Below are 18,321 nucleotides of genomic sequence, written 5' to 3'. Positions count from 1 at the left end.
CTGCTAGATTTAGTTCTTTTTTAAATTACGCTCAGGAAGTCATAAATTATAATTTAATTTAATTAACAGACTAACCTTATTACAAGCACTTCCACATCTAATTTTTTTTCTTTTTTTTACCAAACACGACATAAAACAAGCAAATCCGAGAGCGCACTCCAAAAACCGATGCTCCAATTTAAATTTCGAATCACACACACATACATGGATTTTGCCACACCACTCCTGCGTTCACCACCGACAAAGCAAGAAGGGGTGCCCCTATATATAGTCACAGTTACTTACACGCACCGCAATCTACCTACGTAAATACGTCGCGAGTGCTGTGGCCTTTTTTTTCAATTTAATTTTTTAATATATATTTTTTTGTGTGTGCAACATGTTACGTCAGTGTGTCACGTTGGCAGTATTGGGGTGTGTTTTGGCGGTTCCCGCGCCCCAGCACCAGTACCAACCTCAGCATCAAGTGAGTTTTCTTTTTTTTCGGCCAGTGATTTTGTGATTTTTGAAAAACTTTTTCTTTTTGTGAATTATACGAAGTTATCGTTTAAATTAATTGTAAAAATCATTCAATTAACATATTTACATTAATAAATTCAATTAATAAAATAGACTTACCTACAGCCAGTTTCTTCATCAAAAGTTAAAGCCAAAGTAAAAGTCAAAGTTATGTCTAAAGTAAAAGTAACGGTCAAATTCAATTTTTCTATTAGTTTTGCTGTCACTTTAGCCTTGAAAAAACGTATTTGACCGTAACTTTTACTTTAACTTTAACTTTTGATGAAGAAACTGGCCGTTAATATATGATCGTAGTGAAGTTTTTAGTTCGTACTCATTTATCTCAATTTTTTATTACTTTTTAAATTCAATAAGTTTTGTATTAACCGTTTTAAACATAAAACTAAACCTCGTTAGAGAGCTTTTTTAACAACATATTTATGTTTTTACAATGTCATTAAGTTCATCATTAATTAAGGACAACACATTTTCCAATACCAATGAATCAAATATTTTAGTCAGTACAAGCTTTCCCAGACATAAAATTAAACATTCAATTATCCTAAATATCAAAAGTAACATACAATAGACCAATTACCTGTAATAATTCCTAAGGATTAACCTTTAACACGGCACGCTGAGAACTAAAACCTTCATTGTTAATGTTGCGTTAGTCACTCAGTCCCAAATACCGTTACGTTCAGATAGCAAGGACCTGTTATTATTTCAGCTACATACATGATTTAAATTGAATAGATTTGAGATCGTTGTTGACTAACATCACTTGTGAACTTTTATGTCTTCTAATTCCAATGATTCAAAAATGTGAATGGGTTTTTAACTACGAAACTTCATTCAACGTGTATTTTGTTTCGTGTACCTATTCAAGTTTTGTTTTATTAATATAAAAGCTTTAATAACTTTTAAAATATAATTCAGATAGATTTACCTATAAATATGAATATTGAGGTAATGTAAATATATTTTTAAGAAATTAAAATTACTCACTTTTTCTTGATGAAAACTCCCTCTACAATTTTCTCATAATCTAATAGTGTACGGTACGTACACCAGCGATTTTCCTCTTGGTGTTTCCAAGAAAGTCGAGATTTTGTTATTTCAATGTACCTACTGCAAAGGCTGTGCTCATTTGGCATTTGTTGAAAACTTGGCTTTTTAGTTGCTATAACCAATTTTTTTTAATATTGCTCAGTAGCTTCCAGATTTGCAATAGTTCATGCATATTACAAAAATCAAACATTCTCTCTATTTCCTCTACTTCAGAAAACAATCTAAAATCCAGCTATATTTAAAGATAATTTCAGCCTATCACGATTCCGTTACGTATAATCTAACTACACCACGACACGACATGAACGTTTAGCAACAATTAAAAACTAGAAATCAATCATTGCAGAAAGTAGCACATCCGACTATTCGCACACATGTGACTGAGTTGCTCCACCAAACAACATAATGGGTGCAAGTAGACCGGAAAGCAGAGGTTTTTACACAACTTATGTTCAGTAGAACAGTCCACACGTGTTTTCGGCAACCCATAGCCAATCGGCCGAGACGCAACGGGGCTATTACTTTACGTTTCGTAACCGCGTTCGATTCGAAACGAGATATAATTGGATTAATATTACATAACGTGCTTCTGATCGCACTGATTAGCGCGACTGGCCAATTTGTTGGCTTTGTTTTTTCTAATTGTTCGTAATGCAACTCCGTGAAATTGGACCTTTGTAGCTGTAATTGGTTGATAGGTGTTATGTCTTCTTTCGTTACTTATGTTACGTGTAGGTGTTGATGGTAATGCAGACAAATTACTTTGAGTAATTGGGTAACTGACATTGGATTTTGAGCTCAGTTAAATAACAATTGGGATGACGGATTGCAAAATACTTGAATACCTATTGATATCATTGACGATGAATATAGGCCATTTTTATATTGGCATTAGAAGCTTTTAGCCTACATGTATTGTCCAATCATTGACTAGATGATTTTATTTGTCTCAATAAAACCCTTATAGATTTCTACCATAGTTGTTGCGGTTTCCTAAGCATTATACGACTCATCTTGCCCGTGATCTGATTCGCTTACTTTGTCCAACGGCTCATTATTAACTTATAAATTCATCCATACATACCCAATGTAATGTTGCTTACTACCTGACCTACCTCAAGTTCATTAACATGAACGCCACCTAACTGACAACCTTTACCAGCAGGCCGGAGGTTACGACCCACACCTACTAAGACAGTACCTCGCTGACCAACAAGCCGCAGCGCCGGCGCCTGCGCAGACACAAGTCCTTCAGCGACCACAACACTTACAGCAGGCAGCACCCAGACCTGTAAGACATTTACTATATCTTTACTTCATGAAAAAAAAAAATGTTTATGCAGATAGCATCTGCAGATTCCCTTACTTACAGATTCCTTATCAAGAACTGAAGAACAGTTAGGATATATAGGTAAACGAGAGTTCTAGCCACTTTAAAATTCTTACAAAACTCACTGTCCACAATGCACTTAATTGCACATTGGAAGACCCTCTCCCAATAGGTAACCTACCACAGAGCAAACTAGACATTATGATTCAGCAATAAATTCGATATCTATTATCTAATGAAGAAGCTATATGAAGAGGCTTGAAATCTTTTATCCCTAAGCCATAATAGAAGCTCCACTCACACTAAGATTCAGATTCAAAGAAAGATCCTCAGATTGATCACCTCCTTCTTCTTATTCTCCATCTAACAATATTTCTACATCCCCAGGCTCAACCCCTATACACAGTCCAGAGCGAGGCTCAATACCAGCCCCAACAGCACCAGCAGCAATACCAACCGCAGCCACAGCCCCAGCCCCAGTACAGGCCACAGCCTCAGTACCAAGCCCAGAGGCCCCAGGAACAACGTGAACCTGAGGAGTATGATGTAAGTGGAACAACTGTTCTATAGTATAGGTTATATTAGCCGTGATATCAGCTGCAGCCACAGCCCCAGCCCCAGTACAGGCCGCAGCCTAAGTACCAAGCACAGAGGCCCCAGGAACAGCGCGAACCTGAGGAGTATGACGTAAGTTGAATGTTGATGATCTATAGTATTGGTTATATTAGTCTTGATAACAGCCACAGTTCTAACCTCAGCACAGGCACACTCAACCTCAGTGTCAATCGCAGCGGAGTACCTAGCTTTAAGCTTAGAGGCCATTCTATTACCACTAGCAGTGGTGGCAACATTATCATTATCAACAATATTGATCGAGAAAAAAATAAAAGACTATCCATGATAGAAATACCGTTTCAGATTCTAATCTTTGGGAACAATGCTGAAGCATTGACTCCATCAGGTATATAAAATGTCTAAATCACGAATCCAATAGAACTGTTATTAAGATTTGTTATATTAATAAAAGTTACGGCTAAATTGAGCAAAATGTTTCAGTACAAAATATTATCTCGCTAAATAAGTCGACGAAATATTTCAGCTCACTAATTCATTTTTAAGAAACGCAACTGCAATCGCACATCTAGGTTACACAAAAACAAGACAAAACTAAAAACCCGGAAACGTACTTTAGCACTTTAGTTTTCTAACAGTAAATTCAGACAATTAAAAGTAGCAAGCGAGCCGTTCTTGCAACATTTGGACAACTATCAAAATACGTAAACTGACTCCGGAATACATCCAACCCAGTTTGTCTTATTTCCTTATAGTTCGATACAATGTCCAAAGTATAGAAACACGGATGGATCGAATTAACAAGAGCGGGAATACGGCCGGCTGCAACTTTCACTTTGGACTTGTGTACTCGTACTAATACGAGTGAAGTATATACCTCTAGATAGTGCTTTGCCCGCTGCGTGAGATCAAGATAGCTTGGGAAATAACTTTCTTTGGTTATTGCGTGGCGATTTATGGTTTCTTTTTAACCCCCGACGCAAAAACGACGGGGTGTTATAAGTTTGACGTGTCTGTGTGTGTGTGTGTGTGTGTATGTGGCATCGTAGCTCCCAAACGGATGATCCGATTGTAATGCGGTTTTTTTTGTTTGAAAGGAATGTCATTCGGGAGTGTTCTTAGCTATGTTTGGTGGAAATCGGTTCAGGTCTTCAAGGTCATCAGCTCGTTTGATAGGTGTGATAGGAATGTTACACGCTCAGTTTACTTGCAAGCATATGTGGGATCTGAAATTTGAAACACTAATGTCTTCTGGAACCACTGAGCTGGTCTGCTGTTTGGGCACGAAGGTAGGAGACTTAACCCTGAACTGCCTTTTAGTAAACCCATCGAGTTTGGGCTCGTTGAATTTGTCTTGACTAGTTCTCTTCAATTGACGAGAATCTGATACTGGAAATGGGATGTGACGGATGAAACCCTGGAATGCCGGAATGAAACGGATAAACCGATTTATATTTTTGCTGAAAATCTAGAATGACCAAAAGTTAATCTTTATTGATTCTCAATCTGTACAATTCTACCAGAGCCAGTTTGTCATGAGGACTGTTAAACAACTTCCTTTGGCCGTGATCGCATATAGCGACCCTATCTTAAAATAAAAGAAATTAAATGAAGGAAGGAAAAATTAAGGAGCTCCTTCAAAAAGCATGAAATAAAATTAAATTATAAATTTAAAAAAACCCCCGACCCAAAAAAACTACGCAATTAAACCCTATAAAAAGCAAAAAATAATTTTTGACACTACGTAAGAACCAACTAAAGCATGTCAGACTAAACAAAATTTTGACGTGTCGGGGGACCGCTTTTTACCTTTAAAAATACTTACAAAAATCGAATGATACCTACCTAATTACAACACTCGTATAAAAAACACGTATCTAAACACAATTATATACAAAATTATAAATAGTATATATTATAATGTAGTAGTATATAATTACTTCTAACGTTAGGCTAATAAATTAGAGCGGTCCCCCGACACGACAAAATTTTGTTTAGTCTGACATGCTTTAGTTGGTTCTTACGTAGTGTTAAAAGTTAATTTTTGCTTTTTATAGGGTTTAATTGCGTAATTTTTTTTTTAGTTCTTTTGATGCGTGTTTGAGGAAATCAATGTGAGGGGATTAGTAACGCGTAGAAATAACGCAGACTTTCAAATAGTGCTGTAAGATAGTTTCCTGTTCTGTTGGTCGTCTTGCAACGTGTCTTATGAATGATACATCATCTAATATCTATCTGAATGATCTGTATATACGATACTTTTTGTAATTTGACAGGGAATATGACTTAGGTACACTAAAGCTTGGGTTTCCTAGGAAAGCGGTGCCGTCATATAGCGGCCGTCATATTACGAACGCAAATAGACGGTCGTCTTTACGGTGATGATATGTGGAAAGTTCCACGGCCGTTTTAACACACCGTCATAAACTTTTTGTTAGTTGTATCATACTTACTAACCTTTTATTTAAATAAAACTTAATATTTCTCAAATTTCACGACACCAATTTCTGTTTTAGTTGACGTTTTCTATAATCTTTACTTTTTATATTATATATTGCTTCGTGGTTACGAACGAAATCTATTAAAATTTCGTCGTCCTTGCTGCTCCAAGAGTTGTAACAAATTTTTGACGTTGTTCCGAAAAAAAAAAACACAAATACGTATTAAAAAAGCTTCACCGCTTTCAATAAAACGTTCACCAAACTATCTGACACCGTCAAGACGGCCGTCATGCAAATGGCGGCACCGCTTTTTGAAGTTACGGTGTCAGTTACCGCTCTCTAGGAAACCGCCCCATTTTCTTTACATAGACAACGTTCTGGTGACGTCATTCACCGCTGTATTACGGCCGCTATATGACGGCACCGCTTTCCTAGGAAACCAAAGCTTTACGAACTCTCTAAAAACGACAAAGTTTTGCGTAGCCGAATCAACTTCATCATTATCTTTAAGCTTTATTTATCCCATGAAACTAAAGAAACAACTTATGGATGTGGTTAAAAAAAACCAAGCTGCTGAATACTTAAACAATCTTTCTTGATATTTCCAAAAACTGCACTTTAGCAAACAAGCGTCCGCATGTTCTTTAGTTACTCATCGTCATTTTTCCTTCCAGCCTCATCCTTCCTACCAGTTCGGTTTCGACGTGAATGATGACCAGTACACCAACTACCAGAACCGTAAGGAGCAGAGAGACGGTGACGTCATCAAGGGTTCTTACTCCGTGGTCGACAGCGACGGCTTCGTCAGAACTGTTACTTACACTGCTGACCCTAAGGAAGGATTTAAGGCTGAGGTATGAATAACTGTTCTTCATAATATAGCAAGATAAAGGGAATTATAGTTCGTTCCTTTCGGCTATACAAGATTCTGGACAAGGGCCTCCCCCAAGGAACGCCACCAATCCGCTCAACAACAGTTGTTGATGTTGAAGGATTGAGAAAGATTTGATAGCCAGTAGCTTTACCATTTAATTTTCCTACAGATTTTGTCGCACACTGATCGCTTTTATTTAATTTCTGTCTTCACATCATTGGTGTATTTGAAGGAACTTGGATGGGGAATAGATAAAGGCCAGTAAATGGTGGTAAATTAAAGTGATGATGATGATGATGATCATCATAGAAGTAGACGAGTACGAGTCATGGTCTTATTTATACCTAAAATAAAACTAATTTTCAATAGCATAGCAGTAATTTTGAAAGATTGAAATCTAGAACCAAACCAAAGATGATTAATCTCATGTTCAATTTTGCAATTCATTGAAGACTTGTAACAATCTAACAATACAATAAGTACGTTCTTGATTCGCAATAAGTAGAACCTGATCTTTAATGCGATTAAATAATGCTAAGTCAGTGTGCCCCTGGCCTAGTTTAAATGGATTTATATCGGAATATGGGTTATATGCTTGTTAGGCATCAAGAAAATAATGCAACATTTTTTTCAATATCAAAGATCGGATATACACTATTTGAGACGACGGTTTTACCGAAGGTAGATATAGATAGGTACATGTACTTCGATGGGGTGGTACAAGTGTGGTGCTCTAGACATAGGAAACGGTCCCCTTAATATGGATCGAGTTCAATAAAAGGTGTAATAACTATCGAAAAGTAAAACTTCCTCGAAATCTGTGAAAACTTCTCGAATGACAGAATTCCCTCAATACTATTGATGTAAAGAGATTGATTTAGATGTAATTACATAATTATATTATTTATCGATTATCAACCAATAATATAAAACATATGTTTTTCATTTTCGGAATGGTACAGAAATTAACAACAAAATTCCTCCCCCAGGTATCAAGACAGCCCACAGACATCGTAGTAAAGATCCCCACTCCCAAACCCCAACTCCTGCAGCCTCAGGTACAGCACGCGGCGCACGCGCAGCCGCGGCCACAGCAGCCTCAGCACGCCGCCCCCCAACAGTACTACCGTTATGAACAATAAGATGTATGTAGTGTAGTCTGTCTGTGTTGGTTATTGCGGATAGGGGAATTAGAATAGATGAATATAAAATTAATAATGATAAATAAATGATTATAAAAAAGGAGAAAAACCATGTGGTACCGTCCCAAATAAAATTGGAGTAAAAGCAGGAGGAGGATGATGATGGAATTATTACAAAAAAAAAAGGATTCGGAGGTTAAAGATATAGGTACTCCTGTACTCGACCTGTCTCCTCTGATATTGAGAATTATGAATAGAGGGTCATGAATAGAGGTGACTATAAAAACGTGTCTGTTTTGACACGTTTCACAACAGCGTTCAAAATATATGTGACAAATTCGTCCCATGTTAGTAAAGATTCCTCAAGAAATTTGGGCACGGTAGTGTGTACAGCCAAGTTCATAATTTCCCAATTGGTTTGTAATTATCAAGTCATAATTATTTAATAATACAAACCAATACCGCAATACCAGCGTAGACATTTTATTTTTTAGTGTAAAATAGTTGTTTATAGTACTCTGTGCCTCGTAAATTAAGCTATGGAAGTTTATGAATATGGGTTATGTCTTTATTTGCAAAAATGTAGACATAGCTGAAACAAGGTTATGATGTGAAGATATTAGTAAATATTATTCTTATTTATATTCTCACAGCCTATATTTAATTTAAGGATTGATTGTAGGATGAGATTACAAAGATTTTAATACTTATCTTCTTTTTTATTCTTTACTTTCCTCTGATGGAATTGCTCGTAGATTTTATTTTATTTCTGTTACTACATTTTAAATTATAACTTCTTACAACTATGTTTGTGATTGTGTAAAGTATGCCAGAATATGTAGCTTATTCGATGTTAATAAAGTTACTATGATTTTTTAAAATACCAAATACTGTTTCATTGAATGTGCAACGCTTTCATTTTACCCTTGGTCGAAAACAAGACTTTTTGTATCGAAACTGCGTTATTTTAATTCTAAATAATAAAACAAAATAAACTTATTTCCATTAAAATTTATTAAATCTTTGATACATTCGTTGTTCGTAACTTAACGTAACATGAGCGATTCGTATAAGTCATATTGTTGTAAAATAAAATTATATATTCACAATAATCATAAGTTCTCTCATAAAACCTATTCGTTATTTTATTCAATAAATATTTTGAACCGTCACACGACGGCACATAGAATAAATATAAATATCTATAATAAATTAACAAAAATATAAAATTAATATTCAGTCTGTTTAATAAGTTAACTTTTAATGAAAAATGGCCGACAAATTACTTGTTTGATAATTTTTCGGCGATTTTACAGTTAATAAATGCACCCTTTAATACCAATAGTAAAGTCTTCCTTTTAAAGAAAATACTCCTCTTTATACCCAATTCTAAAATAATAGAAAAAATACATAATTTGAAACAGTCTACAGTTTCCGCGTTCAATTAAATAGTGCTAACAGTGCTCAATGCAACCACATTCACAAATCCCAAAGCATTGAGAAGTGGCTACTAGAAACTACGCTCTTTGTATGAAAACTATTTCGTTCATCGATTGCCTGGCAGCAACTACAATAACAAGAAAACTTTTAAACAAAATAAATAATTTCTCCCCAAAATGGCGGAAAGACGCCATTACAAATTCTCTAACTGGACGGATTTGAATTCTCCTACAATTATTTTGATAGCAAATGGTCTAGAATGTCTATGGCGGGTCTATGGCGCCGGGTCTGGCCTGCAGACACAACCAGACTCTACGAGCACGTAGTCTTGGCCTGTTAGGGTGACAGGACCTAGTGGGAGCACCAAGAATAGGTATGGCACGTACGTCTGTGAACACGTGCCTCGTACCAATGAGCATTCGCTGGATCTGAAAGAAAAGAAGTGTTTCATTAGCCATACAAGCTGTACTAATAAGGTTGACCCGTATAAATTAATCTTAGGTCTGTGAGAACATAAAACTAAGTGTAAACTAGCGTATTTTCTGTTTGTTAGTAGCACCACAAAGTCTCCAAAAGTATAAAACCTATTGCACTGGGAGTCGGCATTAAGACCACGTCCCTTAAGTCGGGATTAAGACGACCCACTGACCCTAATATCACAACTAGCTCCCTACAGTTTATTCAGAAGTAAAAATTAAAACAATTGCAACGAGTCATGAACCCATTTTAATTTTTAAGACCGTTATATACAGCCGGACAAAGCCATAATCGGTCACCAACTTCAAAAATTTGTAAACCACAAATTCAGTATTTTTATCTTTAACTGTTTTAGAACTTGGCTCTAATTTTTGCAAAACGTTTTTCCTTTATGGCAAAAATAAATATTCCAATACTCACTCGCAAACCTCAAAGACGACTTGCTGCAGTAAATCAGGGAATTTCTGCACGATGGTGACTGGCTGTCCCGAGGTCAAAGAGACGCCATACATAGGTGCTGTAGTGTTGTACCTCGTTCTGCACAGTCGGCCACCCCCACAGGAGTTCGTGGGCGCCGAAGATAGGCTGGGCATGTTTAAGGCGCGACCTAGAAAAAGAAACTGGTTTTAGAGACTACAGCACTAATATTTAAGGAAAATAAGAACATTCTGTTTTTCAGTTTCATAAACAATTGTTTATTACTAAATAGTTACTGCCCACAATTAGGTAGGTACAATCACGAACTATCGAACCACCCCTTTAGAACGTTCGGAAATACTTACCCATTTCAATAAGCATTTACTACATCATACCTGATTCCATTCCTAAACTTTTTAAAATAACTGTCACAAGTTTCATGGCAGTCTCCTATTACTTCTAAACCAGTAGTTTAATTTCTTGCCACATAATCTCGAGGTAAACAATAGCATTACAAATAGCTAATACAAGCGACAACCTCATATTTCTTTAACGACATTATTAACACGAACAAAACGTGTTCCCATCAATACTATTGACAATAACACTTTCGCGCCCTCCATCCGCATAGACAACGACCTCTATCGATCAACCTCGTTTTGAAAACGCTCTTAAAAATAATGTTAATACAATAAATAACAATTACTGAATCAATTGAATCATTATTTTCAGCAGTGCTTTATTTGTTTAATGTGTATTTGTGAAAAAAGGCCTACAAAGATATTTTAACATGGTTGGTTTTAGTGAATTAAAGTCTGACACACCTTCACGCTGCACTCACAGCGGCATTTGCCGATTTCCCAACGAAAAAAAGTGCAGAACACTTTTTTTTTTTTAGAAAAAGATATGAATGACAGCAGACAGTTTCTCACCAGTTCTATTGCTGCCGTGGCCAAAAGAGCCTTCTGAATAACCAGCGTGTGCGTCTAATAACGCTCTTCTCATGACTGCTGGGTCCACCGTCCGAACTCCACGACCCTGCCGCGATGACTGCCATGGCCCTGACTTAAGAGCTCTGTTTACTAAATGCCTGGAAAGAAAAGACAAGATAGGTTGAGTTTATTTGGTTTTATGCATATTTGCTGTTGGTCCTAATAAAATAATCTTTTGCACCTATTAGAAGACCCAGGTGGCAAAATAAATAATCCCAAACTGACTGCTGATTTTTTTAAAGCAAAGAGGTCTTGTCTCAAAATTATTATTACGGTTTTTATGTGTTAAGTAGTCGGTTTTTTGGTGATTTTGTTTAGTAATTTGAACCTACCCATCCATACCAATAATACATCAGCGACATCTATGAAAACTACATGAAACTTTTAAACCAACAACTTTACTAAGCTTGCCACTAGATGTCGCAAAATTAAATAATGAATCCTTCACGTTCCGTTTCGCTCTGTAATCAGCAGATGTAATAATCATCATTTTGCAATTACTGTAAGTGCGGTAAATATTAAGTACGATGCATTAAGGTAGAAAAAGAACAAAGATGGGGCTTAGTGAGAAAGTTCCCACGAGTGGAGAATGAACGTAGGAACTTACATTTGAATTAACGGAACCATCGCCTACTTCATACCTACTTGCTTCATCTAAAATTGGTTAGCACGTTTTGCACAACATAGGTATTCTATTCATAACGCATGTTTGTTACAAAAAATATGTTTTGGTTTACCTAATAATTGAGTTAGAATATTTTATCATCCATTACTTTTGGGCTGAAGTTAAACATAGGAGCAATAATATCTTGTAAAAACAGATTTTATTAAAATCTAGCTTCTGCCAGCGGTTTCACCCGCATCCCGTGGGAACTACTTCCCGTACCGGGATAAAAAGTAGCCTATAGCCTTTCTCGATAAATGGGCTATCTAACACTGAAAGAAATTTTCAAATCGGACCAGTAGTTCCTGAGATTAGCGCGTTCAAACAAACAAACAAACTCTTCAGCTTTATAATATTAGTAGGTATAGATGTCCGAAGTTTAAATATAAATAATAAATAAGTAGTTTCTATAAGGAGGGGAAATTAGTAGGTACACTAGTGGCCAGTCGTAGAATTTTATTACCTACGACTCTTTTCCAGCACACGGCTAATTACTTCCGTTTTATGGAATTGACCACTTAGATAAGCTGAGAAAAGCAAAACCCGTTATGAATGCAATTGTGTTAGTAACGAAGCAGGTTTCTTGGTTGAATAACATTTTATATTTCCCATCATTACAAAAAGGTTACAAAAAAAAGTTTAACTGAAAATATTTTTATTGTTCCACGTCATAATCAAGAAAACAAAGATTTCTTAGCATTTTAAATGTAGGTAGGTTAGTCATATTATAATCATTAAGAGTTATTTAGTACCTAAGTACACAAAGTACGAAATTAAAACATTCTAAATGTTTGTTTCATCATTCTCCATTCCATTTTCATCCTCCATCTCAGCCTCTAACTTAATAAAATTGCTGGGCAACATAAGTGACTCTTCCAAGTTCAGCTGTTTTGGGCCAATGGGATCCTTATTATCCAAAACTGTCATCAAATCTTCTTCCGTTACCAAATCCTCATACACATTCTTTGCCATAAAGTTAACAAGACCCCCTTTTGGATTTTCACCAAACACCATTTCACTGGGCGTTCTACACAATACCTCATGAAATGTAGTGTTTAACTCGTATTGTACGAATTTAACGCCTTCTTGCCACTTTGTATTCTGTGACTTGCACAACCAATCATTTAACTTTTTAAGTATATCCTCATTCGATTTCCCAAAAAAATCCGTCTTGCTAAAAATTGATCCTGATGCAACGATCTTAATCTGAGGGCATAAGTTCGAAATTCGTCTGCATATAGGCTTTGCTAGAGTCAGTCCGTTTTTGGATTGCAAAATATTTGGAGCTCCAAACACCAAAAATATTCCTAATAACTCTTCAATGGCTTCTTCCATACTCAAAGTTTTCATGGGCTTCAAATGGATATATTTGGAAATAAAATTTCTATACACCATCAGATATTTATATTCCTCTGTAGGTTCGTTAGCGACGCCTAATATGTCAACTTGGCCTCGTGAATAAAGTTCTGGGCTTCTAAATGTTGTTCTCCTTAAATCTCGTATTAAATCCTCAGCTTCTAATTCAAGTTTAGATGTCGAGCACTCAGCAATTGGGTCGGTAGAATTGTCATCAGTTGTATCCATAGGTTCACAATTTTTACTCGCATTCGGGCTTTGCTTTGACCTTTTTTTGATCAATTTATTTTTACACGACATACACATTGATAAATAAACCAACACACTCTCCGTAGTAATATTTCTGTATTTTCTTTTTATTTCAATCATCATGCGACTTCGTCCACCGTGGTTCAACTTAACGTGGTATTGAGATATAATGTCATACATCTCATCCATAGTCACATACATTTGCTTTCTGTTATCTCCGCGATCTTTAGCGTACAATTTTTCCCCGTCAGGCGTTTCAATAATTTCAAACTTTTTCAAACGACGATAATCCGCCGGAGTTTTCTTCGGAGTGGTTTTTGCATGCTTTATCCTTTCGATGAGCCAATTATATTTGTCACGTGATAACAACACTGAATTTTGCGCCTTCTTATTATTAAAAACATCGTACAATCGCTGGTAAAACTCTTCTCTATCGACATCATTATTGCTTTCCACATTTTTTGTTGGTCCAGTATCACTATCAACCATTTTGTACGTATACTGTCCGGGTATTTTGAGAAAAAACTCGGTACAACGCAACAATAACACGCCTCGGCTGTGTAGAATTATTGTACACTGACTGGGGAGGGCACGAAATGGCAAGATGGCGCGCGTCAATGCCCGAAGTTGCCCGAGCGGGCGGACCGGACAGAGCCGAACACTGACGTCTTTCTCTAGCGTACACTGGCGCCTGGAGGAAACGCGTATTGCCCAAACCCAATTAATTTAACCGGTTGCTAAGCTAGCTTAATTATAATAGCTGTAGTTTTATCGTAGGTATTTCACTATATCGATATTTTACTCGTTAGCTTGTAGATATTATTAGGCGATAAATGGCCTACAAAATTCGAAGCCATAAAGAAATGAATAATTCTTATCTGGTGTTCCGCGTAAGTTGTGTTTGTGTTTTTTTATATTTTAATTTAGTCCCTGATGTTAAGTTAGGCAGGTATCTCTAGGTATCCAGTAGGTAAGTAAAGTTGCCTACGGTGACACAAAGCATGGTGCCCCTTAGCTTTGTGGATTCGGACAAGCACCCTTCGTTCTTTTGAAAGGACTGTTTATGCTGGTAACAATGGTAACCATTTAGGTACTTAGGTACCATGAAAATGAGCTTCGGATAAAGCATGAGTGTACATCACACCTACATCTGAAAGAACTCACTTTTACCACCTATGTGCTTTGCGGTAGATACAAGCCATAGTTTGATTTTGTTATTTATGAGGATAAATAAATCAAAGTATTGATACAGTTATTGGCACGGATATTGAGCCCTGACCTTCACCTGCGCAGAAGCGATTTACTGTCTTATTGCCTTATGCGTACGGGTGCGCAAAGCGATTCCCACTCTTCCGCCGAGAGCTCAATATCCGTGCCGGTAACTATACCTACATTTGCTCGAAGATTAAAAACTTAAAAAACCGTAATTTAAAAACCGATAAAACATAAAATTACCTAGGGTAGGGTGTTCCATCAGGGCCTGCACAATCTGTTCCTTGTAATGCATCGCCCCACGTGTATTTCAATCTTGGACCGCAATCAGCAACCACGCAGCCAGCTACGAGCGCCTGGAATGTACGTGAAAAGAAAAGTTAATAAATATTCCGAGAATGGATTCAACTCACGCACGCTAAATGGCCTAATTTGGAAGAAATCACTTTAAATTGCTAACTTGAAATTTGTTTTCATTTACATTACCTACGTAAATCATTATGTCTTATTTGCATTATTTTCAGTTCAGTCAGTACAATCAGTCTTTTTTTGTAATAAATCATTGCAGTAATTAAAAGTAGTTATGATCGCCAATATAGGTAGTATGAAATAAAAAGTCACTACCTATATAAATAAAATATGATTGGTCGCACGAATTCATCGCCGGCGCGTGAGTCGCCGTCAGGACGGTATGTGTGTCGTGGCCGAATGACACAGATCCCCTGCCACGGACCATCTTCGACAAACAAAACCAGTCCTTTTTCTTGTCTAATTCTATTGGATAGCTATCACAGGAACTGCACTTCGCAAGCTTATCGTGAGTAAAAAACGAAAACGCCCGCAAGCCAAACCCAAAACGTGACTAAGCAAGTTAAAAAAAACTTGTTTGGTGAAATAATGACACGAACTTAACCGTGGACTTAACATACTGACTCAGTTATTTTCTGTTTGCTTGAAACACTTCTTGCTTACAGGTTAAGAGGATTGTAGGTACCCGGTTCAAAAGTTTATGGGAACTGCATTTCGTAGTTGCGTGTAATTACAAAAATATATCTTTCATGCCTATTTTAAAATATGATAAGATATTTCATAGTACCTATGCTTATAACGTATTTAAAGTCCAGGGCATATCTGCGAACTAGAACACCCCTAATTAATAAAGCGAAAATAAAACTAATAATATCGGAAATAGAGTGAATGTTTTATCAAATATTTTTTACACCATGCTGTAAAACACAGCAAAATTGCATTCGCAACTTAAATTCCAAAACCAATACTCATATCCGCACTTAATTTCATTTCACTGGAAACGAAAGGGTATCGTAGTGATGTGCGGTGAATCGAAAAGACCCTCAAGAAGAAAGTGTCAGTGTCAGATTTCTAGGTCATGTGTGAATAACATGTCATTGAACTCACTTCGTATAGCAGGCTAGAGTCAGGTGTAGGTACATGTATTGTCTCAATGTTTTTTGATTCTTATTAGCAATTTTGGTATTTAAGGGGATGGTATAAGACCTTATCAAATATCCCTGTAAAAGTTAACTACCCTTGAATCAAATCGGCAATAAATGTTATAGTCTCGGGATAAATCTAGAGAAAAATCCTATAGGTATTGAAGTGACCAACTGCTATGGAAGATGAAGGTAGGCTATGAAAGCAAGATCCTATCCTAACTTTAAGTTCTCAGTCCTAACTTTTTCAGGGAAGGTCAGCTTCAAAAGTTCTCATTTGCTCGTATCATTTCAAGTATGTACCTTCTTGATCTATTAATAATCATTAATCAGAACAAGTAAACCTAGGTTCTATTAGTATAACAGGCAACTTTTTGTGTCATCATAATCAATGTTTCCCCATATTTATTATTCCAATCACGGTATTTCCTTTGACGCAACATTTGGTCTCCTGGGATCGATTACTTTATCATTATGTGTCCACAGAAAGTCTCAGTGGACTAGGAATTGATCAAAAGTGAAATTTGAATAAAGAAAAAGCAGCGAAAGTGTTCATCGGTCTCTGGAGTCCATTGTCATGGACAACACGTTCTTGAACGACATTTTGAAGCTCGATTTCCGAGTAGTAACGATCATGGTCATAGTATTATAGTACAACCAAAGAAGTATAAGAGAGATCTCGAAAGCTTGGAATACTTAGCGTAAATGCTTTCAATAGTTTCGCTGTTTATTTTGGCACGTTATCAAAATGTTAGTCATGCGTTTTAATATTTACTAGACACACAACTTTCTACACTACAATGTCTAATGAGCATTTGCATTATGGATTTACGTGCAAAGAAAAGCTCAGAGACTATAATTGCAACTTTTACCATACACAGTGAGGTTGCGTTGCGACACCATAGATTTTTTTTGCCAGGAGAGTATAATAAAGATGAGCATAACGATATTGCATGAAAATCGTTATTTATATAAAGGATAAATAAATATAGCTTCTATAATCCGATCTACAAACAGCTCGGTAATCTAGTTAGTTGTTAAAGTTATGCTCATGATTAACTGGGGACATAAACATAAGAATCTTTGCACCAGGCCTATGATTAAGTCGTTAACATAAGGAGAAACTGTAAATTAAGTAGTGGAAAGAGGTTTGCGGTTTATGATATAGGTTCAACATAAAGGTCTTGCGACTTCCTTATGCGGATAGTGACCATGTCGTCAAGATATAGAACATGATGTCGGTCAGCAACCTTCAACTAATGATACGTTAATGCGCCTAGACGGAGAATGGGTGCCGTGGGTAACAGTAAAAGAAAGATAAACTTCACCCACTGTTTTATGCTTTTTTTGCCTATCTCCTGAGCGCTTGTTCGCTCCAAATGCATAGGCAATGAGTCAGTCAACCATGCAGTGTATGACTTAAGACATCTTTATTACTTGGTTGCGAGTAACATGTCTTGTCATATTCACACGGAAAATAATTCTACCACTACGATGTGGAGTAGATAAATAAATTAAAAAATTGGCTAGTTACCTATATTCTAGGAAAAAGTTTGCATGATTTTCGAAAGCATGAGTGTTTGCTGACTAGCATTCATGTGTATTTTCAAATTTTCCTTATCTCGGTAAAAAATGAGGGCGCAAAACGAAGCAGCGTTTACCATGAGTGAGCGGTAAAATTTGATAAGGAGTAGGTGATCGATAGTATTGAAAACTTTTCAAACAATTATTTTAAACAATTTTCGTTCGTCCCTACTACATAAAGAGTTACGTAAAATATTTATTAATATTTTTCAAATTTAATAAAAAGTTGAAATTAACAAAAAAAAAAAGTATTTTTTATTTACTTACCAAATGAAGATAGATGTATAAACTTTTTGAACACATTTTATGAATAAAACTCAGATTAAAATCAATAAATAATAATTACAAAATTGTGCGGCACACTTTTATACGCGAATTATTGTCCGAATGTGAAGATGATACATTCGCGTGAATAGAAGGGCGTGCGGTCGACGCACTGCCCGCGCAGACAACAAGTGGTGTTCATTATAACGGGAGTTACGCCGGGAGTCCTCAGAGCGGGTACAGGCGCCTACTTTACCTTCCATAGCGGTAGCTCTCTCTACGTACA

At 36.4% G+C, this 18,321-nt stretch overlaps 2 protein-coding genes across 3 annotated transcripts; one reads left to right on the top strand and one right to left on the bottom strand.

Moving 5' to 3' along the window:
• The first annotated feature begins 278 nt into the window (after window positions 1-278).
• Window positions 279-8,011, top strand: LOC110380986 (cuticle protein 7). Of its 2 annotated transcripts, none has more exons than XM_021341159.3 (5): window positions 279-466; window positions 2,735-2,860; window positions 3,287-3,445; window positions 6,588-6,767; window positions 7,777-8,011. In XM_021341159.3, exons 1-5 carry the CDS (start codon window positions 380-382, stop codon window positions 7,927-7,929), a joined length of 705 nt encoding a protein of 234 aa, XP_021196834.2. In that variant the 5' UTR covers window positions 279-379; the 3' UTR covers window positions 7,930-8,011. The 2 variants fall into 2 exon arrangements, with proteins under 2 accessions (XP_021196834.2, XP_021196833.2); XM_021341158.3 differs by having other exon boundaries at window positions 280-466; window positions 2,732-2,860; window positions 7,777-8,010.
• Window positions 8,012-8,925: 914 nt separating this feature from the next.
• On the bottom strand, window positions 8,926-18,251 carry LOC110380972 (uncharacterized). Its single transcript, XM_021341136.3, has 5 exons — window positions 18,039-18,251; window positions 14,980-15,092; window positions 11,196-11,353; window positions 10,267-10,453; window positions 8,926-9,797 (listed from the first exon to the last, which is right to left on the bottom strand). Exons 1-5 carry the CDS (start codon window positions 18,072-18,074, stop codon window positions 9,644-9,646), a joined length of 648 nt encoding a protein of 215 aa, XP_021196811.1. The 5' UTR covers window positions 18,075-18,251; the 3' UTR covers window positions 8,926-9,643.
• Between the last annotated feature and the right edge of the window lie 70 nt (window positions 18,252-18,321).

The sequence above is a fragment of the Helicoverpa armigera genome, chromosome 4 (genome assembly GCF_030705265.1).
Source record: "Helicoverpa armigera isolate CAAS_96S chromosome 4, ASM3070526v1, whole genome shotgun sequence".
In the NCBI taxonomy this organism is placed as follows: domain Eukaryota; kingdom Metazoa; phylum Arthropoda; class Insecta; order Lepidoptera; family Noctuidae; genus Helicoverpa; species Helicoverpa armigera.
Note: the sequence above shows the minus strand (reverse complement) of the source record. Positions and strands in the feature narration are given on the sequence as shown.